General features: G+C 34.0%; 1 protein-coding gene across 2 annotated transcripts in view; it reads right to left on the bottom strand.

Moving 5' to 3' along the window:
- Positions 1 to 20,881, bottom strand: part of LOC106089557 (protein obstructor-E) — a 92,870-nt gene extending 71,989 nt beyond the window's left edge. Inside the window, exons 1-2 of one of the 2 annotated variants that reach the window (XM_013255403.2) lie at positions 20,839 to 20,857; positions 20,673 to 20,744 (exon numbers count right to left, since the gene is read on the bottom strand). In XM_013255403.2, coding sequence (XP_013110857.1) covers positions 20,673 to 20,715 — 43 coding nt within the window. In that variant the 5' untranslated portion in view covers positions 20,716 to 20,744; positions 20,839 to 20,857. Of the gene's footprint in view, positions 1 to 20,672 lie in introns of both variants that reach the window. The other variant, XM_059362704.1, reaches the window with a different exon arrangement.
- Positions 20,882 to 21,561: the final 680 nt, after the last annotated feature.

The raw sequence follows: 21,561 nt of genomic DNA on the forward strand, positions 1-21,561 counted from the left end.
CAAAAACTTGTGCATAAATAATGCAATCCATTTCGATATGCTATAAACACCACACAATAAAACAAAAGTCTTTTAATTTTCATGGTTTTAGTGCAGAGAAGAATGATATTTTTCTTAGAAACTTTTTAACCTTAAACTGGTTGAGTGGATGTGAGTAGAGTAAAGTAAACTAATGAAAAAATGCTCTGATTCAATAAAATTTAAATAAATAAATTTGCATTAAATTTATTGATTAAATTTGGAAATCACATATGAATTTTAAAATTAATAATTCAATTAGTTTGAAAATATCATGGTATACAGGGGGAAATAGAAATTAAGGCAATAAAATAGACGAACAAGGGTAAATCGAATCACAATGTCAAGGAACCTCTGAAAGATGCATTTGAAAGATGACCCCGAACCAAAAAAAAAAAAAACGCTTTCCTAAGATGGAAAACATGGCTCCATGCAATCCTGGACATGAAATAAGCAACTACTTGATGGTCTCGTTGTATTTCTTACCAAGACAGTTTATAAAGTAAGCATTATGGGATATTCACAAGTGAATTGCCATATGGCACACGGTACGTACAAATGGCCGGTTATGCCTTCTGTCAATCCCTCTTCCGCGTGCAGTAGCTAAAATCAAGCAATCTTAATAACCTCCCGGCTGAATCTTAAGAACATACCACCATGAAAATATACACAGTCGAACTTAGTTGTAACGCACAAACGACGAAAAATTTAAGTTTCTTAGGGCCCTAGAAACTTGATCCAATTATCAACCGATCTGGATCGTACTTAGCACGGCTGTTAGAAGTCGTAACAGAACACTAAGTACAAAATTTCTGCCAAACCGGATAACAACTCTGGTTTCCAGAGGCTCAATATGTCAAACCGAGAGATCGGTTTACATGGGAGCTACATTGGGTTATAGCCTGATTTCATACAAATTTTCAGCCAAATCGAATAAAAATTGCGCCCCCTACAAGATCAAGAAATCAAGATCCAGGATCGGTTTATGTGGCACTTATATAAAAACATGGACTGTTTTAGCCCATTTACAACCCCAACGGACCTACACTAATAGGAAGTGTTCGTGCATAACTTCAACCACCAAGCTTGATTTCTTCGAAAGTTAACGGGCTTTTGACAGTCGGACGAACAGGCCTAAACCGACGAATAATCAAAAATATGTGCTTGTTGGCTCTCAGATCAATATTTCGATGTGTTGCAAACACAATGACGAAATAATTTCCTGGGATATCTCTGGGGCCCGGTACCCAGAACAGTTGAATTTTGAACTGTCAGTCATCTCGTTGAGAGATCTGAGACACACGAGGGCGGTTTTTGTGTTCAGAAATACGTTCTCCAGGGATTTAATGTCTGCCTGGCTGTCTGAGAAGATATTTATGCCAAACGTCGTAATGACATTGTATCTTAGCCATTCCACCACTTCCTTAATTTTTAGAACCTCCGCTTGATCCACACCGCAGTAGTCGGGTAAATTTTTCGAAATGACCAGTTCTAGTTCTTTAGTGTACACCCCAAAGCCCATCTGGTCATCTAGTTGGGAACCATCCGTATAGAAGTCTATATAACTTTTGTTACCAGGGTTATCGTAGTTCCAATCGTTTCTATCACGAATAGTGGTACAGTACAATTTATCAAAAAGCGGCTCAGGTTGGGTGTATTTCACACTGCCTGGAACATCGGACATTGTATGAAGGATAAGACAAGGTCCGTAGCGCTACATGACCAAAGAGAAGCTCCCTTAGCCTCACAGCAGTGGTCGCAGAAATTTGTCTAGCAAAAATGTCTAATGCACCATCTAATGTAGCATTAAATACAGTGTGGCAGAAAGTGTCGTCCTCAGTGCAGCTGTGATGCACAAACAAGCCATCCTTTGGATCCGGTTAAGCATTGAACAGTTGGTGGACTTTTGAAGCGCCGTCCACCAGACCACAACACCAAATAGCATTATAGGTCTGACAACTGCAGTATATACCCAATGCATAGCGCGCGACGCTTCCTTGTATTTAGTTCATAAACTTATAACAGTTAAAGAAAGTGTGCCAAGGATCGGTAGAGAAAAGGAATTTCAAATTTATTGGCCCCTTGAAAGCGCTAGCTTGGATATCTCCGAAGCAATCCCTGGTGACTGTATTGGATGTATAACACAGACTGAGGTCAAAATGGAAATAACTCGTCTAATGAGTAATAAGGCAGCAGGAGCCGATGAATTGCCGGTATAACTATTTAAGACAAGAATCAACAAGCTGATTGCGTTAGAGGTAAAATGGATGCCTTGGAAACTATCTCTGAATACGGTGTTGTGTTTGTAACTTTTAGTCATGATGAGATCAAAATAGCGCAAATAATGAGTGGGAACCGATGGATTGCCATTTGAATTGTTTATGACCGAAGGCGGCATGTTAAAAAGCATATTAAGTTATTTGGTACAATCTTACTATAAGAAGGTATAAAAAATAATTGGAATCCCTAAATGATACACCCAGTGCTCTAGATGAGCCAAGCACAGAGATATAATTCTTCCTCCTATGGCGTACAATATACCCTCATTATCGAATGTATTGTTATGTGAAGGGCTTTAAACTTTGGACAATACACCAATGATCAGATATTCACACTATACCACATGCTTGATAAGATCCAAGAACACAAATTGACACTTTGCAAAAATGTAGCGATTAAAATACAACTTCCGACTGTCCCATATTATTAATGGCTTATGGTTTGGTATCTCTACCATCTAAAAAAACTTTAACTCAACTGATACTCGAAGGCATGGCTAACGTTATTTTTTTGTGATTTTGTTCTTTTGTTATTTTAGTTGTCATTTCTCAATGCACCCTGTAATATACTTTACACTGTACTGACCTGACAGAAGTACATCATATATGTTATGTGATAGCTTTTGCTTTTATTATGATAGCATTTGGCCATTAGAATGAAATAAATTAAATTAAGAAAATATGCAAAATAATTTTGCTCTGACATTTCCAAAGAACTCAATAACAAGTTTTTTTTTGTATATAACAAACATGTATATGGTCATGAAGATAAAAAGGCATTTTTCTTAAAATGAACACAGATAGATGAATGGACAAATATGTGTTTTGCTTTTAAAAAGTTAAAAAGAAAATTGACATTTAAAAATTAGTAAGTGTTAACAAATAGAGTATATACAAATTTTATAAAGGAGAAGAGATTGTACGAGTATATCTTAAAAAAAGTTTTCAGTGAAAAATGTAACCTTATATCACTAAAAGTGTTTTTTTTTTGTAATAAAAGGTAATTCTTTTTATATCATAAGAAGCTTTTTGTTTTTAAACATAAAAAACTATTTAATTAATAAAATCAAGTGGAAAATTGGATTTTTTTTTACATTTAAGCAGCCATGGGCATTCTCCTTCCATATAATGATTTAATTAAACTTTTTGTTTAAAATATGCTGCTAGAGGAGAGAGTGAGAGAAAGAGAGGGATAAAGATTTAAAACAATTGTTTGTAGTCTGCCAATCTTTGTAGTCTATCTGCCATGTTATGTTTTTGTGCATGTGACAAACTGGGCTCAGTCATCGATTTTTATTTTTGCAATTTTTTGTTTTAACCTTTCCATGCCATGCCATCAAACAACATTTTATTGACAATTAAACACAATATCGGTGTTAATTAGCATAAAGATTTAATTAATAAAACATTTTTGTTTCATCACTATGTATTGGTGCAGTAGTGATTTCAGAGTGTTTACTTTATAGAAGTTTGCTAGGGAAAAGTTGCTTGCGTTTGTTGTAACAACAGAATATGAGTTTAGTGAATGTCATGGTAACATCAAAGGAATACCATATTATGAATTAACATATGAAGTAATACATAATTGAAAAGGAATGATTTGAAAAAGTGAAGAAATAAGAAGAAGGAAAAATATTCTAAAATTAAAGCAGAGTAGAGTACACTCTTTGCTGTAGAAGGGAATTTTCCAAGGAAGGAAGTGAGAAAAATTGAAACAAAAAAAATTTTTGAAAAAAGTCGATCTAAAATATTCTTTTTCAAATAGAGTATAATTGCAATGTACCGGTATTATTGTTTGAGAAATATCACAATATGATGAACAGTTGCACATTTTCCTTGAAACATTTATATCAATTAGAGCTTCCAATACAAGTAATTTCTCATTAAAAAAGAATTTCCTTCTAAAAGGCCAGTGCGAACTCCGTACAGCTAACTTTTTCGCAATGTAATCGTGCCTTCACCACTTTTACAGTGTTGAACTACATCACACATGTAAGCAGCATTATTGAGGGTAGATGTTGTAGTGAAAGTCTTATATCAAACTCATCAATACAATTTTGAGCCATTGTGATACCACAGAAGCGGCAGACCAAAGCCACTTGGGGGAAACTAGGCTACGCACTGGTAATCCTATTAACTATTAAATTTGCCATGAACATTCCATTACGGAACAGGGGATACTTCTCTAATATCCAAGAGAGAAGTCCGATTAAAGTTTAAACTCAATGCTAAAATAACTGGTAATCAAGACAATTTTGAGCCATTGGGATACCACAGAAGCGACAGACCATAGCCTCTAGGGGGAAACTAGATCACTCACTGGTAATTCTACTAACTACTAAATTTCCCATGAGCATTCCATTAAGAAATAGGGGATACTTTTCTCATATCCAAGAGAGAAGTCTGATTATAATTTATGATATATTAACTGATAATTATAGATTTGCTAATACGAGCACTGGTTACCTTCCGTGGCGCTCTTTTCAGAATATATCAATCACTCAACTTTTATTCTAATATACTCGTCGGATTTCTAATCCTGGCATTCAGTGTTCTAGTAGAACATTTCAGTCTATGCTCACCTGAGTGGCCTTTATTGGCTTATGTAGAACAAACTGTACAAGAAATCACGAATTCTTCATAAACTCGATTCTTTCTTTATTTCAGTTTTAATTTTGTCATGAAATTTCCCATATGTGTCATAGGAAACACTAATGAATAATTTTGTGATAAAGGAAACTTGATTTGGTATCCAATGAAAGCATTTATTCATTAATTAAAATCTGTGGTATTTCATACACAAAACTTGAATTTAATTAAAGCAAAAATATTTTTTTAAATTTTTGAAAAAAATAGGTGAAGGAAATCCTACGGAAGGTAAGAGAAATATTATAAGCTCTCCGGAACATCAATTAGCAAGAAGCAGAATGTTTAACAAATTGGGAAAATGAAATTAATGCTAGGGTAGGGCATTCCCCTCAATGGGACAATCTTAAATTTCTGTATCAGATTTGTGTTTTCTTACACATTTTCCCACTAACATTCTGTTAAGGAACAGGGGGCAGACTTCTCACATATCAATGTATGATGTTCGATTCAAGTCTAAATTCATTGGTAAGAAATCTTCCTTTCAATTTCAAGTTTTTTGCATGTTAGGGCCAAGATCATTAATTTTCACAATTTTTGTTTATTTCTCTTTCGAGACGAGCTCAATGATCGGAGATTTTTTTTTTGCAAATGGAGAAGGAAAGCCAGAGATCGCAACACACACCAACCACTATGGGACATGTTTCGTCTTAGAAGACTTTTCAAACATATTAGGTGTGATGGCTTTAAGGGCCGTACGGTGATATGTTGCACTTGTATCGTATTTTTTGCGAAAACGCCTCTACGATACAAATGCCCCATTAACCACGCTCGACAACCCTGTCTATTAGCAGTACTTTCCCCAATGGATGTGTTTTCGTGTAATGACACATTTTTTGTCTGTAACAATTACACTACTTCCATGGTAGCACATGATTTAGTGCATCTGTTGGAAATTGTATTGATAGCTACGAATGATAGACAACGGCAACGGCTCTCACTGTTGCTCCGTGTGCTCAGATTCGTTATTTCATCACCAAGAAAATGATGTCGTCAGGCTAGAGAATGTTTGCAAGAGTTTCAAACATTAGACCATGAGTTCAAATTTCCGTGGTGGCAAAATTAATAAAATTGTTTTTAGTGTAATATGAGGGTCGTCTGGTACATTTTGGGATTAGAGAACACAAAAACAAATATTAATCATCGATAATCGCTTTATTGTTGTTCAAAATATTCCCCATTAAGATCTATACACTTTTGCACGCGTTTGAACTAATTTTCGAAGCACTTTTGACACTCTAATTAAGGTATCTCCAAAACATGCATTCCGAACGCTTTAACCGATTCTTCAGGTATCGAAAAACGTAGACTTCTCATTTTATGAGTTCAAATTTACGCGGTGGCATAATTAATAAAATTGTTTTTAATGTAATTCGAGTTGTAGAGAGAGTGACAGCAAGCAATATAGTAAACAATCGAACAAAAAGAAGCAGCACCAACCAACAAAAAAATAAAATCAACCACCACTGAAGCTGTGCAGCAAAGCTCACGTAATGAGTGGTTAGCGTAATTGTTGTGATTTGCTATGAATTACATTGTTTTTGTTTTTGTTATATATTGGCTTGCAATGCGAGTGCCTTTCGACAACAAAATTTTTACTTTGGGTCGTTGGGATACAAAATAAATTGTTTCAGAAAAATTAAAAATTTTGTCTTTGGTTTTTTGACAAAAGTTGTTGTTTTTCAAATATATTTTTACCTATGTAGCTATCTTCTGGATTTGTTTAGGGATACAAAAACTGGTTTAATCGGTGTGCCTTATTCCGTGATCCGAAATATTGCAAAATATATGGTGTATGATTCTTAACCGTACGATTCCCCTTGATCGTTATGGGATTTGTAATCGATTAACCGTTGTCTGCCCGTTCGTCCTTTGTGTCCATCAATCTTTTGGAAGAGAAAGTGCAATCACTGGAAACTTTACACAACTTGAGATAGGTTGAGATGTTATGATTGAGTTTTTGGTGCTTTGAAGCTCATAATTCTTATTCGACTTGACGGAAATTTTTTGAGTGGAATTTTCTCATAGCTTTCTCTATCTATAGCTAAAGTCGTAATCGATCTATAACTCAGTAAAGCTTCCATATAAACTATTGGGTTGCCCAAAAAGTAATTGTGGAATAATTGGATTTTTTAAAAGAAAGTAAATGCATTTTTAATGAAACTTAGAATGAACTTTAATCAAATATACTTTTTTTTACACTTTTTTTCTAAAGCAAGCTAAAAGTAACAGCTGATAACTGACAGAAGAAAGAATGCAATTACAGAGTCACAAGCTGTGAAAAAATTTGTCAACGCAGACTATATGAAAAATCCGCAATGACTTTTTGGGCAACCCAATATTTTCTGATTTCATTTCAAGAATCCCAGGATAGCTCAAATCTTATCCGATCAAACTCACATTTCATGTTTAGTTTAAGTCAATAATAAACTTAAGTTTAGTATTGACTTCCTACAACCAAATGCAAATTTGCCCATGGTTATTTCATTAAGGAACCTCTACCATATCAATAAGTGCTGTCCGATTCAAGTTTAAGCTTAATCATAAGGGGTCTCCTTTTTATAGCGTAGTCCGCTTGACGCAGTGCGACACCTCTTTATGGAGAAGTTTTTACTTCCTACCTCCAAGAAAAGTTTAACTAAACTCCCGTTTTGGTTTCTAGGGTCACTGAAGGGTTTATTTATTACCCTTTATCCCTTGTAATCATTTCCTTTGTCTGGTTAAATCAATTCTCCAACATTTTTCTCATTAACTCATACAGAAAAGAACATCAAATATATGTTAAAAAAATTGCAATAATTCTTTTGCTGATTCATAAAATGCTGAAGAAGTGAAGAACAAACAAAAATAAAAACCCAACCAGATAAATCAATAATAATAAAATTAAACTGCATAAATTTTCTATGAATTTATAATGAATAAAAAAAGCAAAACTCAAAACAACAAGAGAAAAACATGAATATAAAACAATTCCATGCTCTTTATAAAAGTGTTATTTCCCTTTAGTGTGTATGTGTGTGTGTGTGTGGCATATTAAATTATTTTTCAATCAAATGAGCACTTATAAATGAGCATTCATATGCAAACATTTATAGAGTAGTCTGTCTGTCTGTCTGCCTGACTACTATATGGTCAAAGAGATGCTTGCGGTAGTGTGTGCTACAACCTACCAAAGCATCAGCCATACAAACCATTCAAGTAGGATTTATAGGAAGAATGATACCAGCACTTATGTACATACTTTGGAGAGAGATACAGTATTTGAACTGTTATTATTGTTGATAGTTACATTTTTGTGTGAGTGTGTAGTATAGTGTTTTTGGTTACTGTTAAGCACTTGTTTTACACACTAGTATCTCGAGTATGATGGGATACTTGAAGGTAAACATGAAAGCCAATATATGGACGGAAGGGTGGTTGTGTGTATGTATATTTTAAATGAATTTTATTTGTTGCTGTTGAGGCCAATGTTATGTGGGGTGTATTGTTAAATTAAATTATAAATATAAAAAAGTATTAAAAAATCATTCAAATAATATTTTAGAAGAATATTGTGTCAGTGTAGACACTCAAAAGTCAGCAAATGTTCAAATCAGAATGTATGTTTATATCTTCAAAACTATTAGTTATAGTTTAAGATACTAAAACAAATTAAGGCAAAAAAAATTCATATGATTAAGCAAAAAATTAGTAAAAGTTCGTCATAAAGACCGACTGAGACTGACTGTTTCAAAACATAGGCCAATACCTATGGGCCGTTTGAAATTTCTCCAAATCAGTTAATGATTGCGTCCCTCCTTAGGCTCAAGCAGTCAAATGGGGAGATTGGTTAACATGGGTGCTATATCAGATTATCAACCAATTTGGACCATATTTGGCACGGCAAAAGTTTTAGCCAAATCAGCGCCTTCTAGAAGTTCAATAATCGTATTGAAAGATTGGTTTATATGATAGCTACATCACGTTGTAGATCATTTTGGACCATAGCACATTTGATGGAAATTAAAGCAGAATTTACGTAAAACTCTTCATCAAATCTGGCGGTAATTGCATCAGAGGCTCAAGAAGTCAAACCCAAAGATCCGTTTATATGGCAGCTATATCGGGCTATGAACCGATTGGACTGTATTTAGCACAGTGGTTAGAAGTCAAAACAAAACACTTCAAAATTCCAGCAAACCCGTATAAAATTGCGCTCTTTAGAAGATGAAGAAGTCCAGATTGCAAGATTGGCATCTTAACAACTTCCAACAGATGCACAGATTCGTATGCACCATGGAAATGGTGTAATTGTCGCAGATAAAAATCTGTCACAACACGAAAACACATGCATTGGGAAAAGTACAGCTAATAGACAGGGTTGTCGAGCGTAGTTAATGTGGTGTTTGTATCATAGAGGCGTTTTCGCAATTAATACGATTCAAATACAACGCACGGCCCTTGAAGCCATCGCACCTTATATGGTTGAAAACTCTTGTAAGCAAAAACGAAACGCGTTGTTGTTGTTGTTGTAGCAGTGTGTTGGGTCAATCCGGTACGTACAACCGGCTGCCATGGGATTGTTTAAATGTATTTGTAAATAGCTTTTCTTAATTATTTCTCCACTACCACCCTATTATATGAAATTTTTAAAGACAGCTTGTATTCATATCCGCAAATATGATATTAAACCGTGCATAACCAAAAGGCAAATGAGAGAGAACATTAATTTTAACTCAATTAATTACATGTAAATTATATATAAATTTCATCATAACAATAAAAGCCTCATTATTTGTTTATTTATTTATTTGTATTGTGTGTTAAAACAATACAAAAAAAAAAACCAAGCAACTTGATGGCTTTTATATGCATATATGCCATAATTCATATGAATTGGCTGCACGCAGCACTGGGTAGTGCCACACTTGAAAATGGTATCGTTGCTATTTTTTTTTTTTGTTAATTTTTAAGAATTAACTTTGGACTTGAAATGTGTTTTATTATCGGCATATTTATTTCAACTATCATTAAAGCAGCTCAATTTTCAAAGAAGAAACAAAATCGAGGCGAAACAACAGCTATTTTTAAATTGGCCATCATGACGCATAGCTTTACCCGTTGAACTGGTATTAAATGGGGGCTTAAGTGGTCCCATAGATATAAAAAAATAATTTATTTATTGAGTGAATTGCAGAGAGTGTGTGTTTTAATAATTTTATGACTTTTTGCATCAGGCAATAGCAGCAGCCGATATTGTCAATAATTATTTAATGCCATATGGTAAGTGTTTCAAAAAGAGTCAATGGCGAGACTACGTTTACTGTTCGACAGTCGAGGGGGGCAGCGGAAGAAAAATGCCGGCCGCTCTATTGTCTGGCAAAAGATGTGTGAAAACCCGTTGACATTGAGGCAAATGAGTGCTAATCGTAAATTTTTTTTCCCATTTGCTATTTTACGGCAGCTATTGTAAATATATACCAAAGATTTAAGTGGGGAGCCTCCACTGCTATGGCCGCCTCCAATTGTTATGGCGTTTGAGTTTTGCTGAAGTTGGTATGTTGGCATTTGCCAATTCAGTTGTTAGTATTGCCCCATGATTTCCTGTTTGGTAACATTCACAAGCAACAAAAAAAAAAAAACTGTGCTAATTAGATGAAAACAAGATGACAGAAAGGTGTAAATGGAAAACGACAACAAAAAGAAAATGGAGGCCTTGTTTTATAGATTCATAGCTCCGCTAGATAGGCTATAAAAGTAGAGATATTGAACCTAAAACAATTATAAAAGTGAGGACAGGGGGTCTGTAGGTCACCCCCTGTCCTCACTTTAATAAATGTTCAACATGTTTTAAGATTTTTTTTTTAATTTTTCCTTCTCTTTCCCTTGTCTATGTGTTTGCTTTATGTTTCATTTATTTTTTTGAGATTTTTTTTGTAATTACCCCAACTTGTTTACACATTTAAAAAGTATTTACCTTTCTCTTGATTTATGTCACATCATAGCAAAGCATAGAAAAAACATTTACATTGACCGGTATTTTATGTTTTAACCTTTGGCAAACAACATGTCCAATATCGACCAAACGACCAACCGACAACTATTGCCTCGTCCACAATCATGTGTAACAACATTTGCTGAGGCTGCTACTACTGCTATGGCAATTAAAAAGTTGTTATGCAAATTGGTTTTTATTTAGTGCAAACTGATCTCAAATGGGATTTTAAAATCACTGGATGACATTTGTCGTTTAGTTGGTTGAGAGGGTGGGGAGGAGGAGGAGGAGAGTAGAATGTGAGAGTGCTGCAGTAAACTGCAGAGGTAACAAAATGTTATTGCCTTCTATAATAAGATCATGGTTAATGGCATTTGTATTGCCATTATGCCATTTTGTCATTCACTTTGATTAAAATGTCAATATCAAGGATATCAAGTGGATTTTGTTTCAATGGATGCCCGCAGGGGGGAGAGATGAGAGAGAGGCCAAAAATGGTTGTAATAAAACATAAGGTGCATAAGTTTAACTGCATTGGATTGCATTCCAAAGATTTTTCAAAAGGTGAACAAGTAAAAACGAGTTAATCTCTTTGCCGGCTTTTTCTTGATTTTCTGTTGACGATTTTGATGAAGTTTCAAGTTTTCATTATATATAGATATGGGCCTTTTTTATTTATTTAGAAACAAGTAAAAAGGCCGAACTTTGTATACCCACAGCCTTGGATACATTTATTAACCACCTTTCGTCATAGTACGTTGAAAAATAGATCACTTTTAAACCCATAGAATATACTATATCTAAATATAGTCCGATCTCCACCATATTCAGGAAAGCTGTGTAAGGGTCTAACACAACCCATTGTACCAAATACATCGGTTAAAAATTTCACCTTTTATGGACCTAAGAACTCAAATCGGTATATGTTTATGCCTTTATCCAAATATAGGCCGATCTGAATCATATTAAACACGAATGTCGAAGAGCTTTAAACAGCCCACTGAGTCAAATTTCAGCCAAATCGAGTAATAATCGATCGGTCTATATGGCAGCTTTATCCAAATAAAGCCCGATTTTGACCATACTTGGTACGAATGTCGAAGTTCCTAACAGAAAAAATTGTGCTAAAATTCAGCGAAATCGGTTAATGGATCAAAAACCTTAATTTGGGAGATCGGTATATATGGCAGTTACAACCAAATTTTTACCGATTTGGGCCGTATTGAACAGGGATGTCGACGTATTGAACAGGGATGTCCGGGCCGCATTGAACAGAGTTATTGAGGAGCCCAACACAACTTACATTCCTGAGGAAACGGACAATAAATGCACGTTTATGGCCCTAAGACATTAAATTGAGAGATCGGTTGTAAAAAATTTCTGCCAAATCGGAAAAGAATTGCGCCCTCTAGTGGCTGAACAAGTCAAGATCCGAGATGGGTTTATATGACAGATATGTCAGGTTATATACCGATTCGAACCGTACTCAACACAGTTGGTAGAAATCATACCAAAACACCTCATACAAAATTTCAGCCAAATCGAATAAAAATTGCTGTCTCCAGAGGCCCAAGATATCAAAACCGGGGTCGGTATGTATGGCAGCTATCTCCCGATTTAAGCATGTCAAGTATGTTGTATAACCTAATACAGCTCCCATATAAACCGATCTACCGATTTGATATCTTGATCCTCAGGAAGCCGCAACTGTAATCCGATTGTGCTAAAATTTTCCACGTTGTGTTCTTTTATGATTTCCAACTTGAGTGATAGGTATGGTCCAAATCCCATATAAACCGATCTCCTGATTAGTCTTCTAAGGCCCCAATAAGGCGACAAGGAAATTTTTTACAGAAAGTACTCATGTGGTCTTTAACTAAACTAATTTATGTTAATTTTATACAGATCCATGGCGATAGGCTCCCAAGATTCGGTCCAGCCGAATTTATTACGTTTTCACTTATTTATCTCTACGAAAAATATTTCACTAAAAATCTTCTTAATGTTAAGTTAAAAATCATTCGCCAAAAAAGACATTCCTTATTTGAAATATGAGCATCTTTAAATTTAGTTTAAAATTCTTTTAAAAAATGACAACATTTTTTAAGACTAAAAAATTAGGATTTTTTTTAAATTTTTCTCCTATTTTCATTTAGGTTTAAATATTTAAACATCTAAGAAAAAAATTTCACAAAAAAATGTCTTTATTTTAAGTTCAAAATCCTTCGCCAAAGGAAAATTTTCCTTATTTGAAATTTGAGCCTCTTTTAAGTTAGTTTAAAATTCTTTAAGGAAAGAATAACATTTTTGTAGATTAAAAGTAGCTTTTTCCATTTTTCTCTTTCCTATTTTAAGATTTAAATAATTTTTTACATTCTTAGTTCAATTTCATAGACAATTTCTAGTAAATGTTGCCTTCTATTTCCCATATAAACAAATCATTTTGAAACCCCAAAAGCCCTTTTACCATGACAAAACAAAACAATAATTGTAACAACAACAAAATCCCAACTTGTGTAATTTATTGTATTATATTATTAACAGTAACAACAACAATCGACACAACAAATCGATTGCCAAAACCAAACATCATTGCAGTAATCCAAGTAAAGTGAAGGCAAAACATGTCTCATGGCAAGAAATCTATACAATCATGTTTTTCAATTTTTGTTTTTCTCCTATGGGGTTTTCTTACACTCGAGCAAAAAAAAAATGCAAGAGAAGAACAGAGAGAGAGGAGAGAGAGGCAAATCAAACAAACTTCAATCAAAGGGGTTTGGGATTTGATTTCTATTTTTTTTTGGTGGAGGGATTTCAGTTCGTATGCATCGACATCGATCCCCAAACAAACAACTTTGTTTTTTTTTTTTTTGTTTTGGTTTGGTTTTCAGGAAAACCAAAATGACGCTTGTGCAGAGTTAAGGAGAAACAGTTGCTGCTTGAGTTGAAATCAAGCTGAAACCAGTGCATTTTGCATGTTAAGTAGATACGGGGCCAACAAAAAAAAAACCAACTAAACCAAAAAACACAGCAAAACCAAAGAAAAAATAAGAAAAAAGTTAAAGCGTAACTAATGTTATACGAATTCGTAATTTCTACATTACACGCCTTAAAAAGTTTATCTGAAAATGTTGATATTTTGCAATGTTGCAAGTTAGTGCTGCTGCTGTTACAACTACTTTGGTTGGCAGTGCATGCAGCTTCATCAACTTCAAACGTCAGCTTTTGGTGGTTTATTTACCTTTTTTTTGAGTCTTCTATTTAAAAGAAGCTAAAATAAATTGCAAGGCAGTAAATGAGCTGCATTTGAGAGGTTTTTACGTTTTTTGAAAAACTTTAGGATTACCTGAAGTTTGAGGGGCCATTAACATTGCCTTTATTTTTATAGACTTGCTATAAAGTTTATGGTAGTAATGTTTGAAGCATCTCCAATTTAGGTTTCTTTTTTCAAAAAAGGAGCTTAAATCATTTAATGCCAATTTATCTTAAAATTTTTTATTCTATATTCTACACCACTTCTGTGACAAATAACTGCCATGTTTGGTCACTCATTAAGGCAATGTCCATATTTAAAGGCCATTGTGGCTCATAGGTTAGTAAGTGCTCTTACGACGCCGAAAGCCTTTGTTAAAATCCTGACAACAACACAAACAAGTAAGAGCGTGCTATGCTCGGCCGGGCCGAATCTTATATACCCTCCACCATGGATCACATTTGTCGAGTTCTATGCGCGGTATCTCTTTTTAGGCAAACAAAGAATATTGAATAAGAACTGTTATGCTTTTAGAGCTATATCAAGTTATAGTCCGATTCGGACCATAAATGAATGCTGAACATTGTAGAAGTCATTGTGTAATATTTCAGTTCACTCGGATAAGAATTGCGTCTTGTAGGGGCTCAAGAAGCAAAATCGGGAGATAGGTTTATATGGGAGCTGTATCAAGCCAATGATTGTTTCAGACCATATAAGACACGTATGTTGAAGGTCATGAGAGAAGCCGTTGTACAAAATTTCTGCCAAATCAGATGAGAATTGGGCCCTCTAGAGGATAAAGAAGTCAAGATCCCAGATCAGTTTATATGGCAGCTATATTAGGTTCTATACCGATTTACGCCATACTTAGCACAGTTATTGGAAGTCATAACAAAACACCTCATGCAAAATTTCGAGAAATCGGACGAGAATTGCGCCCTTTAGTGGCTCAAGAAGTCGAGATCCAAGATCGGTTTATATGACAGCTGTACCAGATTATGAACCGATTTGAATCATACTTAAAACAGTTGTTGGAAGTGATACCAAAACACTACGGGCAAAATTTCAGTAAAATCAGACGAAAATTGCGGCCTCTAGAGGCTCAAAAAGTCAAGACCCAAGATGGGTTTATATGACAGCTATATTAAAATATGGACCGATTTGAACAATATTTAGCGCAGTTGTTGGAAGTGATACCAAAACATCACGTGCAAAATTTCGGACGAGAATTGCGCCCTCTAGAGGCTCAAGAAGTCAAGATCACAGATCGGTTTATATGGCAGCTATATCAAACATGTACCGATTTGGCCCATTTATAATCCCAACCGACCTACACTAATAGAAAGTATTTGTGCAAAAATTCAAGCGGCTTACTTTACTCCTTGGAAAGTTAGCGTGCTTTCGACAGACAGACGGGCGGACGGATGGACAGACGGACGGACATGGCTAGATCGACTTACAATGACATGACGATCAAGAATATATATTCTTTATGTGGTCTCAGACGCATATTTCGGGGTGTTACAAACTGAATGATGAAATTAGTATTCTCCCATCCTATGGTTTAGGGTATAAAAAAATGTGCAATAGTTTTTGCGCCGTTTGTGAAGTCTGCAGCCACAAAAAACGTCTTTACTAAGTGGTTTATCACCAACCAAAATCTAAAATTGGACAGCATTCATTGATATGAGAAAAGTATCCTCGGTGTTCCTTAATGGCATGTTCATGGACAAATTTGCAATTGCTAATTATCCATTCTTTCAACAAGTCTCCAATCAGCTTGGGTTTTTAATGAAGTAAATGATTGTTATCAAGCATTATTTTGATTTCATTTTCTTACACCCATTGCCTGTTTAGCCTACAGCCTTCAGTTTCCCAATATTACATAATGAGATAGTTTAATACCCCACTTTCCTTATTTTCTTCCTTCTTTAAGTGACTTCAAGAAATTATGACAAAAAACAAATTCCACCATTGCTATACAGTTGCTATACATCATCTCCCCCTGGCAGCTATACTATTTTTATCTCTTCTTATACCCAGTACTGGCATTACAATATATTTAATTAGCGGTTAATTTTTGTGGTTTTTCTTTAACTTTAATTTTCTTTGGTATTTATTATCATAGTCATCAATAAACTCTCTCACACACAATGGATTTATTTAATTTTTAGTTTTATATAAAAGAAATAAACTAGGTTACATACACTAATGTGTTGGAGTATATAGGAGGAGAGACTAGGCTTTTGTAATCGATCATTCGATAACCAAACCACTAATAACCAACAACTTCCACCTAAGCTCTAATTTTGTGTTAAATGACAAATCCAGTTTTTGTTTGAAACCAAATGTGGTATGCCATTATTATTACAATAATAATGGTGTCCCTCTTCATTATATGGAGGAGGTTTGAACCAATTAATAAAGCTGGTTATAGATATTTGCCTTAATTTTGAAGTGGGAAAAACATTTAAAGTCAAATGCTGCAAAAAAAAGTGTTGATTTAAAATCAAGTAGGTAAAGATATTCGAAAAAGAAATGCATGGCAGAAAGCAAACCTTAAAGATTTTGAAGGCATTATTTAGGTCTAGTTAAAAAAAAAACAGAAAAATTCGCCAAACTATGCAGCTTCAAGCCATAGAAACATTTTTGTCAGAAATTTAAAAATCTATGTACAAAATTTAAATATATCGAATATTCCTATATTTTAAGAAAAAACATTCTTTGGACAAGGAGTTTTTAACTTAATGGTAAGAAATTTTGTCTTAACTGAAGTTAATCGGTGAAGTTATAGAGAAGGAGAGAGATAGAGAGAGAAAGAGATAGTGGGGTAGGCAATAAATAAAAAGTATGTGTATGTATGAACATTTGACAGATACATTAGAAAGGTTCAGGAAAGAGAGGAATATAATAGGAGAAACGATAAATGAGCGCGCAATGGTACATAGGAAGAAATTGAGAGCGAAAATGGTAGATATATAGAACAGAGATATAGAAAGACAGAAAAGAAGTTAGAGCATAGAAATAGAGAGAGAGAGAGAAAGGAGAATGTTGAAGGATTGAAATCGAGTTAATGATAAATGATAGAGAGAAAAGAGTGTTGTATGAAAAAAATACAATAGATTGAATGAAATGAGGCAGAGATGAAAAGATAGAGGGTATTGGTTAACAGATATAGTGATGAAGGAGAGGTAGAGTGTAACAAGGAGAAGTGAAAAAGTGAGAGAAGAAAGAATGAGAGTAAAGAGAAAATTGAGTATAGGGAGGAGAGATGAAAAATGAATAGGAAACAAACAAGTTCCAGGATAAAAAAATCAAAGTAGTCAGGTAGCAAAGAAAGAAGTGAGAGAGAGGAACAGAGAGAGAGAGAGTAACAAAAGGTTATGCTCTACAAAATTGGTATGTCAATTTTGTTTTATAGAATAACATAAAAAACAAAAAAAAAAGACAAAATAGCTACATTTAATTTCAAAGAGCTTATTATTTAGGCTAGGTTAGGTTTAAGTGGCAGTTTGCCATCAGACTCACTTAGATGTTTTTGTCTATTGTGATACCACAGGAACAGAAGAAGGAAGATGCCTTCTAGTTCCTACAGTTGAACCACCCAGATCGCTTTAAATATCCCAAAAACTGTTCATATTCGCTAAATCAGGCACGTTCTCAAAGAAATGAGAACCTAAAGTGGAACTCCTTCTAACTTCTATAGAACACAGAATGTGTTCTATAGTCTGTTTTAGAGGTAAGAAATTTAAAATATTATATGCGTAAGAAATCGTAGGTTTCATGTTCGCCTAAAACTTAACTCAGCTGAGAAATGTCCTAGGAACACGAAAAGGTGGTTTTCGGGAACAGTTGCTTTTAATCAATTTGTGATTGGTTAGTTAAGCTAGAGCGGTAAGCTGCAAACTGGCACCAAAAAGGATAAAATCCCACGTGTCCAGTTTTACAAGGGAATATGTATACTTATGGAGTAAGGTAGATCTCTGTGTTACAAGAATAAACTATCGAGCTGTTAACCTTCTGCCCACATGGTTTATACTGTTCTCGACCAAAATAACGGCTACAAAGTGGCATGTAGCGAAAATGGCTGCCAAGAATACAAGGCTGTTTTATCAATCTGACAAGCTCTTACCCTACAAACATTTGTCCCCGCAATGAAAAAAACAATCTTCTGGAAGATTTTTACGCAATTGTTCTTCCAGGTGAGTCGCGAAACACACTTCTACGATGTCATTGGCCAATCAATTCCGTGTGCGGAAGTTTTAACAATTTTTCGTCACGATTCTCTTACAACTCATAGCGTTATAATCCTCCGTATGAGTAGTGAAGCACTCTTCTGGGTTATCATTGGACAATCCATTGTGTGTTCGGAAGTTTTAGTAACTCTTCGCGACGATTCTCTTACAACGTCCAAACGATTCTGGAGCGATTCTAAAATTCTCTAAGACTCTTCTGACCTAATCTTTAGTAACTCTTGAGGAAGATTCGCAAAACTATCTTACAGAAGATTTGTCTTGAGAACAGAACTCTTCACGACTGGGGAATCTTCTCTTAGACTGGAGAATCGTCTCTTAGTCTCTTAGTCTTAGAATCGTCCGCGGACGAGCTCGTCCGCGAACGTAACTTTCATCTAGAAGATTCGCGAAAGATTGTTTGGCACTCAAAATTTTTTGCAGGGTAATATGCCTATCACTGGTAATTCCCAATTTGAGGTCTAAACAAAATAAACGGAAATCGAAAGTTTCCATGTAACAGAGTTGCAAGAACCATAGCGCCGAACTTCTTCTTCTAACTGATCTTCTTTTAGGAATAAGAAGAAGTTTTAATGTGTGAGATTGAGTTGGTGCTCTTACGGTTGAGGATTTCCATACATGGGCAATAATTGGGTTGTTTTATTTACCAGTCTAGCCGATTCGCTAGCTTATGGATAAAGATATCGCCCTTCCCGCTAAATGCTTTGTGCATTAAAGTTGGCAGCACTGATGCACATTCAAATAATCAAATATCAACTAAACAAACAAATTTAGTCATTTTAATATTTCGGAGTTAATAAATGTAATTTTATTAAAATTCTAAGCAATTTGCCATTCCAGAATGTTTAATGAAGTTTTGTCATTCAAATTGAATGATAACCCGATAATATACGGCGAAAGTTAGCGACAATAAGATAAGCCGCTTAGCAAATCGGGAATAGCATTTTTCTCCTTGCAAACAAAGAGGGAAAATCCCCTTAGTGGGTGAATAAAACACACCTTATGTACGCTCATCGGAGAATGAAGAAGAAAAATATATTTTTACTAATATTTTTTTTTAATTTTTTTTTTTTAAAACATTTTTTTGTCGTTATTTTTTAAAAAACAAAAAAATTTTTTTCCAAAAACATTTTCTTTTTGAAAAAAAAATTTTTCTTAAAACTTATTTTTTTGAAATATTGTTTTTTGTCTATAAACATATTTTTTCTGTTAATATTTTTTTTTTTAATATATTTCTTGCAAAAATTATTTAATTAAAATTATTTAAAAATTTTTAAGAATATATAAATATTTTCTTCTAAAAACAATTTTTTTATAAAAATATATCTTTCTTAAGAACACATTTGTAAAAAAAAATATTTCACAAAAAAAAAACATTTTCCAAAAAATAAATTTTTTATAAAAATCTTTTTTTTAAATATATATTTCAAGTAAAGCTAATTTTTTTGAAACATTAAAAAAAAACTTTTTTCTTAAATTTTTAATTGACGTTTTTAAAATATATTTTTCAAAAATGAGATTTTGAAACACACATAACAAATTTTTTTTTTTTAAATATATTTTCTCTAATTTATTTTATAGCATTTGAAAGATCAGCTAACAAAGAAAGAATATACATCTTAAAAAAAAAAATTATCCAAAAATTTGTTCTTATTTAAAAAACATTTCAAAGGATATCCAGTGACCACAGGCTTTCTTACTGTGCACATAAATCCATACAATTGTAGATAAGGTATTCAGTAGTTAAATATTTGCTTTTATTTTTAAAGGATTCTTGTTTCTGGAGTTCAAAATATTTTTTGGAATTATAAAGTCAACATATCGTTGTAAGCTGTGATAAATAATTGGAGGCATTATCCAAGACTGTGCTGGATTTCCCTTTCATTTTTAACTAAGTCCACTAAACAATCCACATTTATACAAGTTTTTTAGTAGTTTTTTGGAGCAAAGATTTTTTTTATCACAAGCTTCATTAAATTTTTCAAATGCACCTTGGTTTTGTTTTTCACAATATATGCACTAAGTTAAGGCTTTTAACTTTTTTGGGGCATTTTTTTCTTTACAAGTCCCACTAATTTGTCTTTTTCAATGTTTCCAACACTTTGGCTGTTTGTAACTTATTGGCATTTATAATCCTTGATATTTTTCTGGTGTTTAGTTTTGACACTTCTTCAATGTTGTTGGCATTTTTCTTAGGTTTTTTCATTTTTTTATTCATAACTTTTTTTTTGTTTCTTCAAAATACATACCGGCTCCAAAGAGTGCAACAAATACAATCATAAACTTCTTCATTTTGTGTGTTTAAAAATTTTTGTGTTCTTCTGTTGCGATAGAAAATAAAATCCAAAAAAAAATTTTTGTTTTAACTCCTCGTGAGGTGAACAGACGCTGAGATTGTTGATTGTCTGGAATTACCTGAGACAACGACGAAATACTTGAACCGACTGTGTGTGGTTGGCGGTCTTACATTCGCTTTTTATACCGCTGCGAATGTGCGCACGCGTACATGAGCTGGGATGGGGGAAAAAATGTCGCTTGCGCAGAATTGTGATTATTTTTCGTTGTGAATCGAGTACCGTGGCTATGATGGCACAGTTGTTGGTGTTTTTAAAAAACAAAAACAACAAATATATTATTGCCGCTGCGCCTAGGCAGCGGAGGCAGCAAAAAATAGTCAAAAGAAAAATGAGAAGAAAAAAAAAGGAAATGCAAAGGCCAAAAATTTGTAAGAAAAAAAACCAATGACAATATCCCCTGGCCTAAAAGAGCACCATGGTAAAAAGAAAATCTCCCAGCAATTACAAAAATTAAACTCAAGAAAAAGAGAAATGTTTTTGAGCGCTTTGGTTTATAACCAAAACAAAACAAACTCCTTTTGTTTGACCAAATTTCTCTCTATTTTTCAAACATTTCAACTAAAACTCATCTAGTGGACCCGGTTTACTCAACGATTTCAACCAGTAACTACTCAAAAATTGGCTAGACTTGGTATGCAGAAAAAAAGACTCATTCATTTACTCACTCACAGCAAAAGTGATTAAAAACCAATTGTCAGAGTAGTGGTGGTAGCGTGTTTTTTTTTCTTCTGCTAATAATGTTAACTTGTCTTAAACAGACAGTTAATTTTGTTGCCACTGA

The sequence above is a fragment of the Stomoxys calcitrans genome, chromosome 2, assembly GCF_963082655.1.
Source record: "Stomoxys calcitrans chromosome 2, idStoCalc2.1, whole genome shotgun sequence".
In the NCBI taxonomy this organism is placed as follows: domain Eukaryota; kingdom Metazoa; phylum Arthropoda; class Insecta; order Diptera; family Muscidae; genus Stomoxys; species Stomoxys calcitrans.